Genomic DNA, 14,691 nt, shown 5'->3' with positions numbered 1-14,691 from the left:
TAGTTGCCGCTAATTTATTCTTATATTGCGAATATTACCGTCAAAAAGATTTTGACAATAAAAAGGTACTCTTATACTAGCAATAAAAAGGATTGGCCACTAAAAATCGCTTAATTCAGGACAAATATTTTTATTTTATATTTCCCTCCAAGTTTTTCACACTCCACTCACTTATTCCCCCAACTATTTTTCTCTGTAAATTAAACTTAAATTTAGAAATTTTGGGAATACCTCATAAAGTCTCAATTTATCTCACCACCGCCGCTGCAACCCAACCCAACTCATCTCTATCTCACCAATTTTAGGCAATGTAATATTTTTTTTACTCGCTCTTTATCTTATTGCTTTTATTAGATTTATACATATTTTCATATCTTTCTTTCCTTGATCTGGTATTTAAGTGTATGCATACATGATTTCAATTAATTTTATTCTAATTTGATTCTTTTCCCTCACAGACTCACAGTTACTAAGGTAATTTTTGTATATCTAGGGTTGGGGTTCCCCTTCATCATATTTTGAGAAAATCAAATGGTGCTTCACCCGCTAGCGCTCAACAAGCTCCTCTTCTTCGGTGACAACGGTAAGTTTTGTTTTTTTCCCTCAGTTCTAAGTCATCATTTTATATGTAATAACAAATATGTGTGCAATGGTGCTAGAGACCTTTTATCGGTCTAATGGATAGTTGGTCTATAAAATCCCATGACTGCATGATGATTTCATAGTTAGAATTTTTAGTATCGTTATTGTGCTTGAAATGTGATCTATTTGCTGGTATATCTTGCACTCTAATGTGACTTGGTGTGAAAATTTTTAATAGACGCTTTGTTAGTCAGATTCTTTTGTAGCCAAATATTTTGCTTTCAGTCTGTTGTTTTTTTCAATTCAGTCAATGACCAATTCCATGTGCTATAATTCGTGCTTTTTTTTTCTAGTTAACCTAAAATGTTGGCTATAATTTGTTTGATTTTCACTTTGGTGGTTCCGCAAAATGCCTTTTCTTTTTCTTGTTGGATTCTCAAAATTTATAAACCCTTCCTAAGTTGATGTTGAAGGGTGAAAGTTTGTTATGAGTATGCATTAAGCTTGTGAATTTTCAAAAAAGTTCAACTTTCCATGGGCTAACACTTGAACTCAATTTTGATTTTGCCGTAAAATCGACTTGGTCTTCCACAAGTTGTAAAAAAAGACCAGTATCTAATTTCAAGAGAATTTTCTTTTAATGAAACTAATACAATTACAAATGAGAGATGTTTATGTGGCATAAGGGTATATGGTAGGTGGTTAAAATCTAATCTTATATTCTGCTTTATAGGTAGATATGTGAGTTTACACATCAAAGAATATATAGAGATAAATATGTCAGTTGTTCACACATTAAAGAATATTAAAGCCCGATGATACAAGTGATTGCAAAGCCTTCTTGAATTTGTATATTTTTGCACTAAATATTTTTTAATGAATTAATATGTATCTCCTGTGAGATGTTTTCTCGTACTTGTCAAAAGAGTTTCTTCTATGGAAGAATATTGTACTTGTTTAGTAGAACTTTATTAGTGTACTCTCCAAGCCACCTTAACTAGGAGGATACACTGCACAAGGTTGTGAACTATGACAATCCGTTTAAAGTGCATGTTTTGTTTAATTTTGCAGAGTATTTTATGTCGCTTGAAGAAACTACAAGAATATTAAGATCTCGAGAGATGACAACGGATTAAGAGTATTTTATTTCTCTAGAATTTGTCATTAACCTTTGCATCAGAGAGTTAAATTTGAGACAACTTGATTAAAGAGTCCTCTCGAGTTGTCTTTTTTATTTCATCAAGCTCAACATAAGTAGACACTTTCATTCATTAAGGTCTCTACTTATTTCAAGAGTTCATCTTTCTCAAATAATTTCCTTTACAAATCCTCCACTAGCTCACTCAAACTCTTAAAACTTTAGGGCTACCTTATTCATCTAGATTAATTACCAATTTCTTGCTGTCAAAACACTACAATAGTGTGTCTTTAACTTTCTAGATTTTAGAGTTTGTACTTTTAAATCATTTGACTTTGAAAATTTTGTAAACACTGGAGTTGAAAATTATGTGAGGTAATCCTTCTCTGTGATATACTTGTATCCCCACTCATAGCCAACCATCCCATTGCATGTGTCTTTCAATCAAAGAAGCTTCTTCAATAGAATGACTTGTGGCTAGTGACATAATACACTGGTATAATCAATAGAAAGATATTTCATTATAGTGCCATTGCTTTTCCTTAGGTGTTTTAAGAAGTGTAGATCAGTTTACTTATTCTGAAACTAAGTACATGTCAGCTTCAAATGTTCACTAGATCAGAGGATATAATGTGTTCATACAATACGGTTACAATCTACAAACTATGGTAATAATAACCTCAAGGTAGCTTTTGAAGCAAATTGGAATCAATTTGAAGTGGCTAATTTCTGGTTGGCAACTATAATTAATCATAGCACTTTATTTGATACCACCATTGAAGGCAAAGACATAGGAATACATAATGATCAGATCTTTATGAAGTAATTTTTGTAATTTTCCTTCTTGCAGCTTGATAAGAGCGCTTCGGTTGGAGAACAAAATATGGAGAACCGATTAATTTGCATAGAAATGTTTTGATGGTTTAAGAAAGCGGTATCAAAGAGCCTTTCCTCAAATCCAAGAGCAGAGTCAACACCTCCCAAATCGCTATTGTTGGAGCCAATGATTACCCCATTAAAAGCCTCGACTACGAGTATGAATACTTTTTTTTTTTCTGTTTATGTGCTATTTGGTTGGCTAGTTGCTTGGTTGATCCAATAACTATTGTCCTTGGATGTGGGATGTAGTATCTTTCCCATCACTTTCAATATCCACCTCTAGTCTATTTTTCTTTAGCTAGTGTGTGTATAAAATTGCATGTTCCAATTTAGCTGAAAGACAATACTTGAACTCCCAAGTGTGTTGTTTGGTTACTATCATGTGATTGATGTATCATCCCTATTGTTACATTAAAAGAGGTATCAAACTTAGTGTACCAAGTTTATGTTGCATTCTTAAAGTCATATAGGAACTTTATGAAGTTTGTAGGCATAATTAAGATAAATTGATTGCACAAAATCTTGAGGCTTCGCATTTTTCTATTAAGTGCTATAGAAGGTGACTGCTAGAACATGAAGCATTTATTTGACTAGACCCCAGAAAGTACTTATCTGGATAAATAAATAAAGAAAAATATTGATATATATTTTGTGCAGGTGCTCAACTACATCATGAATTTATATTGACAGTCTCACTGTTTCATAGCCATATGTATATACTTGTAACCATACGAGTTCTCTTATAAAGAATGAACATTATAGTATCTCAAAGATCTAGGATTGATTAAAGACAAAAGGGAATGCCCTTTGTTGAGTATAACAAAATGTCTTCATATTTGGATTGACATTTGGCCTTCGTATCTATAATCTTTTCGAGTTTAGTTGTGTTGCGATAGTTAGTAGGAAAGGAATAACATTTCTTGTACACTTGATTTTGATTGGCTTTAGTAGTAGCAGTTTCTTAATTATTAATCAACATCAAATGTGGTTGTTTATTTGATATTCATTTTATTTTATCATTCCAGGTCATACATTATGATGTTCAAAAACTTGGCATGTGGTTGTCACTATGATCAAGAGTTGGAGCATCTTTCTTAAGTCATCTGTTGTCTAATTTGTAGCTACTTGATAAAATAATTTGTCAAACGCAAAGCGATAGTAGCAATTAGATTCAAATAGTTTAGCATTCTTTTATGTTGTTGACAGTTTAAATTATGAATTAGAAGTTTTGTTTGTTGCAGATTTAATGAGTATTATGCTTTTTGAAGTGAAATATTATATAATTAGTTTTGAATGTAAATAGGCATAACATGCATTAGTAAATATTGGGAAATACTTTATTAATTTTAGCGCAATAAAAATTGATGTTAAAAGATGTTATTTTTATATCCATTAGATAAATGATTATTGTCCATAACAAAAGCTTGCAAATAGATGAGTAAATGTGAAATCAATAATAGTTTTAGTGGCCATTATATTTGTTGCCAAAAGGGGTTCCTTTTACCAGCAATTAGTTTAGTCTTCAGCGGCAATAACAAAAGCTGCAAAATGTATGACCTATGAAAATTTTGGAGAGTTATAATGGCCATTATAATAGCTAGTAAACAATTGCCGCTAAATCTGAAGGACTTTTACCGACCATAATAGTAATCTTTACCAACAGTCCCTCTAATGATCGCTAAAGCCTTTGCCGACGCCAGCAACAACGGCTAATACTTAATGGCCGGTAAATATTGTAGCGTCCATTTCTATTTCCGCTAAAGAGTATTTCAATTGCCAGTAAAAGCCTTTTTTGTTGTAGTGACTTCTTATACAATGAATATTATTTTCATGGAACTCCTTCAAAAAATTCAATTTAAGAAAATATTTGCAAGGACCTAGTTAAAAAAACTAAAAAAATTTAAAAAAAAAAGACTTATTTATTACGGTATACTGTTATATTATATTGTATACTATAACATTATAATGTTACTATAATTATGACTTTAACTTTGCACAATATCACCTAGATGATTCAACAAATAGTAGCAGAAGTATATTATTATGGTATATTGTATACTATTACATCATACTGTTGCAGTGTATTGCATATTATTACAGTATACCATTACATTATATTGTATACTATAACAGTATACTATTGCAGTATAGCTATATACTCATACAATATATTGTATACTATAACTTTATACTGTTAGGTAACTTTGTTCTTCTTCGATTATTACAGTATATCGTTGCAGTATATTGGATGCTATAACAATATACTATTGCAGTATAGCTATCGTAGCGGTATGCTGTTGGGTAATTGTGTTCTTCGATTTTCAGCGGAAAAAATCGATCTCAATCACCTCAAATCAGCTCTAAATGCGATCAGTATGAACTTCCAAAAGATAATATAAGTAATATTAATAACACCCACTTTAAATCAAACAAGAAATCTTCAAAATAAAAAATTTAAATTCAAGAGCTTCAAGCCCAACAATGGTAGATATTGAAGTATACATAAAATCCAGATCCGAGAAGCTTACTTGAAGGTGCTATTAGCAATACTTTATAGCACCTACATCGAATAAAATAATAAATCTTCAAAATAAAATTTTAAACTCACGAGCTTCAAGCTCTACAATGGTGGGTCTTCATACACACAAAAAAATTAAATCTGGAAAACTTAATATATATAACCACAACAACACATGAGTTCAGAAATATAAATAAATACACAAAAAAGAATGTACTAATATAGAAAGAGGAATTGGAGTGAAACTCATATACAATAATATGAAAATTTATCTTTTAAAATTTATATAGAAAATTCTAAAATATTTCATGGATAAATGCATGGGTTTGTACTGGATTTTTATCATCCACTAAAAAGACTAAGTTATGGGTATTTTTTGAAAGAGGAAAGGAACGTTTGGGGTGTGGGACTTTACTTGTTTAGAGAAATTTAAAAGGGAAAGGGGATTGGGTAGGCGGGTAAATAGTTTAGACCGTCTAGATAGAAAAAGTAAATCTTTTGGGTTTGAGTATTAAAGGGTAAATAGTTTGAGTTTAATGGGTACAAAGTGAGATTTTTCCTAAATAGTTTGGGCTTAATGGGTTCTTCCTCACCCACCTTGCTTGGGCTAATCTACCAAAACCAAATGCATTCGCTAGTTTTATATATGTGTGTGTGTGTGTTTTATCGGTTATTAGCTAAAAATATATATTTCTCAACTACTCCTGCATGAACCTTTTTTAATCAATATATATATATATTGATCCCATATGAAAAAATTTAAGAAAATATCTTGTGACAAAATTTTAAAGCACTTTGATCAAAATTTTAATGCACGCTGGTCAAAATTTTAAAGCACCAAGGATTTAATGATCACCGGAATTTTTAGTCACAATGTGAAGAATTTTAGTGATCGAGTTAGAATTTTATGGTCAATTGCACAAAATGTGGCAACCGTCAAAATTTTATGACAATCACTCGAACTTGTAAAATTATGGCAACTATCATAATTTTGACAGATCACCACAAGACCTGTCCAAGAATTAATGACCGTGCTTTAAAATTCTCGACCAGAAGACTATTTTCCCAAGACTTTTCTAACAGGGGTAAAATTTTAAAAATGGCATCAAATGATCCTAGTTGCGTCATTCTCCCAAATTCGTTTTGATGAGTTCTAACTATGGGCTGGGTTGTTCTGAAACCCTTTGCTTTCCAAGCCCAAACTATTTTTTGTCAACCCAGATATGAAAGAAGGGTTTAATATGGCACTAAAAAACAATTAATTTTTCTTTATTTTGATTGTGTTAAATTGTTAAATATTTTTTCTCAGAAGATAAGATACTAACCAGATGAGGAAAAATAATTTATATCATTTTACTTCACAAGTGTCTGATATCGAAATTTTACTCCATATCACTTTGCTTCAACTAACATGTAAACACTTTTATTAGCTAATAACTCTGTTTACCCCAAAATCAGATAACAATTGAATTTATACGCGGTTTTAAGAATATGTAATCTAATTTGATACAAAGTGAGAAATCACATTTAATATTGAAGAATAAGTAGAAAAATAAATGCAAACCATGCAAATTGAACAACTTAAGCCTCGCAAGGTTAACTTCCTTCGAATTTAGATATGATATTATATTGAAACCAGAATAATATGAACAAAGCTGGAAAAAATAGTATCTTGTTCTTTGAAGTATGTTACCCTCCCCTCTCAGAGTTACTCAGTCCCCTCTATATATTTTGGGAGATGAAGCTTTTAAGACAATATTTTATATGAAATTATGTAGACCGTTAGCTCCCTTTTTGACTTAATTCCGTGATTTTCGCCATAATGATTGGTTAATGGCGAGAATCACGGATCCTTGTCGGATGAGTTGGCAAAGCTCTTCTTCGAGGTCGTTAAAAGCAGGTTCGGTCGTGCCTTCGGTAAACTCGAGGGGCAAATCTGATGGTCTTGTCGAACTTCAAACCTCGATATCGAGCTCGGTTTCATCTGTAACTTCGATCTCTTACAGATATGCCGAGCCTGGTCTATTGTCGAGTTTGGTTCTACCCGTATACAAACTCAAAAGTCAAAAACGTTACAAAAACATTATCATATGTACCTTTTTCATTTTTGAGAATGACATTGAAGTGAACAATTTTATTATTATTCTTGTCCCACACTTTAAGATGCATTCTCGCCTTTTGTTCATTTCTTGAACGTGTTTCTGCAACTTAACAAATACTTAGGATTTAGTAGTTCGATATCATGAGATTACTTCACAGCTGAAAACACAAAATATTATCGAGATCCAAGCTTAAATTATTTTACTTTGCTCAATGCACCTGCATGACAAGGAACTAGATAGAACATGAAACAAATCCAACGTATCCACAAGAGCCAATCTTTGGTTTCATTTTACTCAGTTTGAACATTAAAAAGAACTCACTGCAAAAGAGTTTTTAGGCTATCACGTAACTTAAAAGATAAGGACAGATTCTTACGCATCACTCGCTAGTCCACCATTGGAAATACCACTTTCTCTCCGACTTTTACATTTATTGACCTAAAAATAAAGTAGGTTACTTGCTACAACAGTTTTAAATATAGTAATAGTATTTTAAAAAAATACACTATCAGTATATATAAGTTAAATACTTCCTAAATACCTACAAGTATGTACAAGAAAATATTTTCAAGGATTCCATACCTCATCCGATAGAGAAGTTTCAAATAAGCAAGATAAATTACACTTCTGAATAAATGACAAACACTATAGGTACCCAAAGAAGGGGAGCCTTTGAGCATCCGTGTGACCCATAAATCACGGGTTCGAACCGTAAAATCATCCGCTAGTGTTTGCATCAGCGTAGGCTACCTATATCACACTCTCTTGAGTGCGACCTTTTCCCAAACCCTGCGTGAACGCGAGATGCCTCGTGCATCATGCTGCCCCTTTTACCGTAGGTACCCAAAAAAAAAAAAAGACAAACACTTGCTACAACAGCACTATATGAATTATCCAAGCCTGTTAAGAGATTAATCACGTGATGTATACTAGAAGATGATCTATATGATTTTTGAGGGCACCACAAGTGCAATTTGGCATAGTTGTATATGAAGAAAATTCATCCCAATATCATTTCAATGTGGAATAGTAAAATGCAATGGGTGATGTACCTTCCTAAGTTCAACAATTTGTTGTGTCAAATTAAAAAAGGGCAGTCCGGTGCACTAAGCTCCCGCTATGCCTGGGTCCGGGGAAGGACCGAACCACAAGGGTCTATCGTACGCAGCCTTACCCTGCATTTCTACAAGAAGCTATTTCTACGGCTCGAACCCGTGACTTCCCCAAACAAAAATTTAGAGATCAAGAAAATAACTGATTCTTCAGCATGAATCACAGAAGCTAATAATTAGTAAGAACATTCAGAAATCATATTAATAACTGCATAGATACATCACATTAAAACATGAAAGAGCAATGGAATTGAACAATCATTAGACTCAGTTCTAGACTGAGCAGAGCTTCTATATGATTACAATAACAAGAACTCCATTTGATTTTGTTTCAAATACATAAACTAAGAGGTTAAGTACACAAGGATCAGAAATAACCTGATTTTCCTATTTCACTGGCTTCTTCCATAACTCACCGATCCTTTTAAGCACATTTGGATTTTTCCTCTTCATTAAATCTTCATCCATGTCCTCAAAGTAAGGCGAGCTAATCTTGCCGGGACTGTAGTGACTATCCATTGATCCAGTTCTTTCCATGAATTTCCCGTTATTGCCATTTGATAACATAGCAGTCGCAACTTCTGCAGCCTTTCTCCATTGGTCAGACTGAACCTTTAGCTTCCTTAGTTCTGCTTCCATTTCTGCATTGGAAGCTTGAGCTGCATCCAACTGTTCAGTTACCCTAGCTACCCGCCGGTTACTTTTATCAACTTCCTCTTTCATATACCCGAGCTTCATAAGAGCTTCTCGTTCTGCAGTCTTTGCAACCTCTAGTTCAGCAGCAACTTCATCCTTCACTTTACCTCTACTGTTTTCCTTTTTGTTAGTTTCCAATTTCAGGATCTCATTTTCCTCTAAAATATTCTGAAGTTCGGTTTCCTTGTCCATCAAATTTGCCTTCAGATTTTCAATATCAAGTCTTGATCTCTGAAGCTCCTTTTCAAGTTCATTTTCTCCTTTTCCAGATTTGGCGTTCTCTAGTTTCATGGTAAGATTCTCATTCTCCTCACAAATACCCTGCAATTCAGTTTCTTTATCCATCAAATTTGCCTTCAACTCATCTATTTGTGTTTTAAAGTTTTGTAAATCTCCTTGCAGCTCATCTTCCCTCTGCTTCGACATTGCCTTGATTTGCTCCACCAATTCATAAGCACTTCTAATTTCAACTGTGCTTCGAGTTTTCTCTTCGTTGTATTTGATCTCAGCTGCTTCCAGATCAGCTCTCAGACGTTCAACTTCCGATTTCAGAGAAGACAGTTCTGCCTCAATCGTTTCCTTACTTTCATCAATTTCGACAATTTCACTTTCACCAACTTTAGTAGTATCAGTTTGGAGTTTGCAGACAACATCTTCCAACAAATTTGCACGTGCCCTCGACTGATCCAACTCAGAAGATATAGTATTGTACGCCTCCATAACTTTATTACCGTCGGACCTTAGGCTCTCCACGGTCTTCTTTGCTGATTCCAGTTGCAACAGAGTTTCGGTAACAAGTGTTTGAGCCTGAGCTTCTGAATCTTTGCTATCCTTTAGTTGTTTCTTCATGTCTTCCATAAGTGAAAGAGTTTCCGCCAAGTTTTGTTTCAAGCTTTGGAGCTCAGTTTGAGCTGCTTCCGTGTTCTTTGTTTTGGTAGCCTCGGATTCAGCAACAATTTCAAGCTGAGCCTTTAGTTCCTTGATCTCATTCAAGGCAGAAGCTAATGCAGCTGAGTCAACCGAGTGCTGTTTTTGGATTGTCTCAAGTTCTGAACACAATGTCGGATTCTCAGAAGAAGGCTGCTCCAAAAGCTGTTTCGGGGACTGATCCAATTCTGAGGACAATATTGTACAGTGATCCTTTGACCCCTCGGCCTCTACTGCAGCTTGTTTTTTGCACGCTTCTGAAGAACTTAGCTTTCCCTTAAGATCATTTTTTAGCTGAGTGATTTGGGACTCCAATTCAGATACCCTGCTCGGACACTTCTTCTTTAAAATTACCCCCATTCCGACAACAGAAACAAAAACAATATAAAGGAAAAGATTTAGAATATAGATAAACATATTGAAACAAACATTTATTTTACAAAAAGATAAAAGGGATTGGGTCAAAAAAAATGAGAATTTTATAGGCAGAAGAGATCACAAATCTTCACAATTTTTTTTAGTGAATAGTGATAACTTCTTTCCGTTAACCCTTAATTGCCAAACATAAGTAAATAGATCCACGAATTAACACTCAAAATCAAATGAGGACAGCAAGATGAAGAAAAAATTGCAGCATACAAAAGATTCAACACCACTAAAGGATATCTGCAAGCGAGCGTGAACTTGTGAGCAAGAGCTAGAATAGAAATTCAATTATATTTGTATCAAGTGGTTAAAGATTCTTAAAATATGACAAAAGCAAAGATGAAATCCACAAGTTTTAATTGGTTTTGATTGTTGTCGAGGATCATTCTTAGAGAAAGTCTGTTACACTGAATCAATTGTGTTTAAAATCAACCCTGAAGTATTAAAGATATTGGAAGAAAATCCTAATAAGTGCATAACAAAAGCACCAGTAACCTTGAGGCAAATGAAAATTGAGATTATAAATTTATGATTAGGGGTTCCTTCCTAGCAAATGGACACAGCTCCTGAACACAAGGTTCATGATCAATGATTATGTGCTTAGCAAAATAAACTGAACTGGAAATGCATCTTCAAACTTTTACCTTGGTTTTTTTAATAAAAGAAAGGAAAAGGCGCAGACAAGAAAGAAAATACAACATCTAGAGGAAACAAAATGAGGGGAAAAGAAAGCACCAGATCATTTCCTGTTTGGTTTAACTAGCAGAGTGAGTTAACTAGGAATTGCACAGTAATGTTAAATCCAAGTTTTCCATTCATAATAGCAGATTATCTTTTGGTACTATGAAAACTTCAAATATCTAAAGTTTTCACAACACAAGGGGCAATTTTGGTACTAAGAGAACTTAATTACCACAGTAGAGTGTCCTTATTAAACCCCTCCCTTCTCTCAATTTCCCTTTTTGTCACTCTAAAAACCATCAAAACATTAACAAAGCATCTCTTTCCAACACATTTCCTTTGTGTTATTTCTATTCAAGTAAGGTTCAATATAAGATAGTCATTTTTGTAGAATTTTACCTCTGACTCCAAACTTTTGGGAGACTTCTGCTCAGTGACTTTAGGCCTTCTCTCTTTTGGTGTCCTACTATTACCATGAGGAGAAGATGCAGAGTCAGAATCTGGTGCACCTGTCTTCAGGCGGCGCGCAACTCTGGGAGAAATCTTTTGGGGTACGTCTTGAGAAACAGCTCGAGGCGAAATCTTTTGTGGAGCTTCTCGAGATCTCACAGCTCGCGGAGAGATCTTTAGAGGCACTTCCGTGGAATTGCCTCGTGGAGATTTCTTTTGTGGCACTTCAGAGGAACTGTTTCTGTAATCAAATTTGGTATATAAAAGAAAAGGTCAGAACACAGTTTAAAAATATACAACAAATTCACCAAAGAACTGAAGATCATAACAGATATGATTGAAGATCAGAGAAGAAAGTAGAATGAGTGTGTAATGTTTCATAGACCTTGAGAGAAAAGCTGAAATAGATATTTTATCATATCAAATATGCAATGTTCACATACAAATTTGTGCACAATATTTACTACTACTATCACATATCACTAAACCACAAATAGAAACATCTTAATATCTTTCTGATTCTTTATTTAATGGCATAAAGTTAACAGCTTTTGTATCCTTTAATGGTATGAATGCACACCACATTTAAAGCACATATTTTTCCAGTCACAAAATTCAAGATTTATGGTCTCACACTCACCCTTTCATCACTTTGACAGAAGAAGCGCATTAAGAGAAACTCTAGCAAAAAATATCAAAGAATTATAGCTGTCATTTTTTCCTAAAAATTACAAGCAGTTAAATATGAACATGTCAACTTAAGTGAAAATAGCTCTTTTAAGTCTTTAGCAAACAAAAAGAAACATTTCAGTACAATTAGTAGAATTCAACATTTAACTCAAACTGAACTAGGGACCCAGTCCATTACCGTTACAAGAACAACTGCATGAATTCCAGCTATGACTAGTCCATTTTCATTTACTAAATACTCATAAATGAGACTGAAGTTACCTTGCTTTTGGGGTCTGCATATCTCAACAACCTTTAGGCCCACAGAGTAAAATCTTGGTGTTAAGAAGATTTTTCCTGTTTCAATGCCCTCTGCCCCACTAACTCTGCAAAGATTACATAAATATCATAATACTAGCAAATGGCCAATAATATTGTAGAATGAAACATAGGGAATCCAATGTGAGATAACAATAAATGCACACAAGACACATTATATGGTTCAAAAACACAAAGGGCACACTAAGCTCCCGCTATATATGGGGTCCGGGGAAATATGGCCGGACGTGTATTGTACACAGTCTTACCTGCATTACTGCAAGAAGCTGTTTCCACGACTCGAACCCGTGACCTCCTGGTCACATGGAAGCAACTTTACCAGTTACGCCAACTCTCCCTTTCATGGTTCTAAAACAAATACTATAAAAAAAAATAAAAAAAATTGACCCTCCAAATATAGATCAACAGAGAAAAAAATAAAAAAATAAAAGGGGATCTAAGTTCATTTAGCTACATTGAATGCACAACAAAATAAGGTGAGTTTGGTACCTATCTTAATTGCATTCACAAGGACCATATAGTGATAAGTATAGGACAAGTTGCATAGTAAGATTTTTACCCTTCATAGACTATTCAAAAAATAGGAGTATTTGTTTAATGAGACGATAAAAAATGGGCCATGGGGTAAAAATTGACTCCTCAATTACAGGCAATCTTCACCAAGAAAGAAATCCTCCATTTTTGCCTGAATGAATGGCACTACAGTATGCTTTCGTGAGTTGTAGGTATTTTAACCAAGCAGTATAATCACACAAGTGAAATTTAGCTTAAAACTTACTACTGCCTTCCAGCTCTAGAAAGGATGAAAAGAAAGCAACAGCAACAGCAACAGTAACATGCGTAACAACACTAAAATAATAAGAAAACGAAGCAAAGGAAAAACATGTAGTAGTAAAATCTACCAACAACAAAATACAAGACTAACACTAATTACTAGTATTCTACCTTAATTCTCGACCTCGTCACTTTAATGTATATGTCCTCGGTAAATATTAAAAAACATAAGCAAATAATTGCTGAAAATGCTTTCCCATAAAACCCCACCTGAGTTTTCTTTGCAAAATCTCTAGGGTCAGATCCAGATAAGCTAAAGATGAAAGCTTCAAATTAAAATGAAGAACAAAAGAGGAAGAAGAAAAATAGCTCAAAATTTTTGTAACTGCAAGAAAGAACCAAATGCAGCTAAAGTAGAAGCAAAGAAAAGGGAATAAACACACATGACACCAAAAAAAGCTTAAAAGACAAAGTAAAAAGAGTCCATAAAACTCTTCAAGATTCGATTTTTTCTTTTTACTTTTAAGCAAAAAACCTGCATTCTGTAAAGCTGAGAACTTTAGGAGACATCAAGCTCAAAACACAGACCAAACACTGTAGAATCTTGTAAATGAAAAAGTAAGATAAACCATAATACTACATTCCAAAAAGTAGTTCAAAAAGTTGCTATCATCACATTGTACACTCCATCAACACAAGAACAAAAAAGAAAAATGAAAGAAAGAGGAAAAAATAAAGAAAATAAAGAGAAAAATGTGGAATTGAGTTTTGGTCTTACCAAGAAAACGTTACAGAAAGGATATCAGAGGGGGGTTAGAATTTCAAGAATTTAGTACAGTAGAATTTGAGCTGAATTTTCCACCATTCATCAGAGAGAAACAAAGAAGAAAAAAGAAGCAATTTTTTTGTAGTCAGTTTCCCAAAGAGATTATATTAAGTACTGATAAGAGTACACATTTCTCAAGGCTACCTGCTTTGCTTGAAAAGTACCTAATTTTTCTGACTTTGGCCACTTCTCTATTGTGGACTACAAAGAGAGTAGAGCAGTTTTATTGGTAGCTTTTGAAAATAAGATCTGAGAAAATTAAAATAGAGCTGTTTATGGTGGGAGGAAACGTTATCTTTGGATAAAATTTTGATTTAAAGATTGAAAATTGAAATGGTGTGTGAATGTGGGACCTTTTATCTGCACAGATTCTCGTACTATTTGATTCATGTTCTTCAAATTTTATCTTTCTTTTTTCTTTTTTTGGACACTTGTGTTTTGCTTATGATTTTCAAAAATCTTTGTCATTTGTGTAACTACTTTTTTGTACGTTCATTTTGAATTTAAAACTAGTGACCATCTATTGGTATTTAGAATAGGATAGGTAATATAGCAAGGTGTATAATGAAATT

General features: G+C 33.7%; 1 protein-coding gene across 7 annotated transcripts; it reads right to left on the bottom strand.

Annotated features, from left to right (window-relative positions):
• Positions 1 to 8,507: 8,507 nt before the first annotated feature.
• Positions 8,508 to 14,422, bottom strand: LOC104094368 (interactor of constitutive active ROPs 3-like). Of its 7 annotated transcripts, none has more exons than XM_009600290.4 (4): positions 14,264 to 14,422; positions 12,463 to 12,566; positions 11,461 to 11,752; positions 8,508 to 10,296 (listed from the first exon to the last, which is right to left on the bottom strand). In XM_009600290.4, exons 2-4 carry the CDS (start codon positions 12,480 to 12,482, stop codon positions 8,719 to 8,721), a joined length of 1,890 nt encoding a protein of 629 aa, XP_009598585.1. In that variant the 5' UTR covers positions 12,483 to 12,566; positions 14,264 to 14,422; the 3' UTR covers positions 8,508 to 8,718. The 7 variants fall into 7 exon arrangements, with proteins under 7 accessions (XP_009598585.1, XP_009598590.1, XP_009598586.1 ...); XM_009600295.4 differs by having other exon boundaries at positions 14,284 to 14,420; XM_009600291.4 differs by lacking the exon at positions 14,264 to 14,422 and adding an exon at positions 14,072 to 14,254.
• Between the last annotated feature and the right edge of the window lie 269 nt (positions 14,423 to 14,691).

Source organism: Nicotiana tomentosiformis, chromosome 11 (genome assembly GCF_000390325.3).
Source record: "Nicotiana tomentosiformis chromosome 11, ASM39032v3, whole genome shotgun sequence".
NCBI classification, from domain to species: Eukaryota; Viridiplantae; Streptophyta; class Magnoliopsida; order Solanales; family Solanaceae; genus Nicotiana; species Nicotiana tomentosiformis.
The sequence above is the reverse complement of the archived record's forward strand: the minus strand, read 5'-3'. Positions and strand labels throughout refer to the sequence as shown.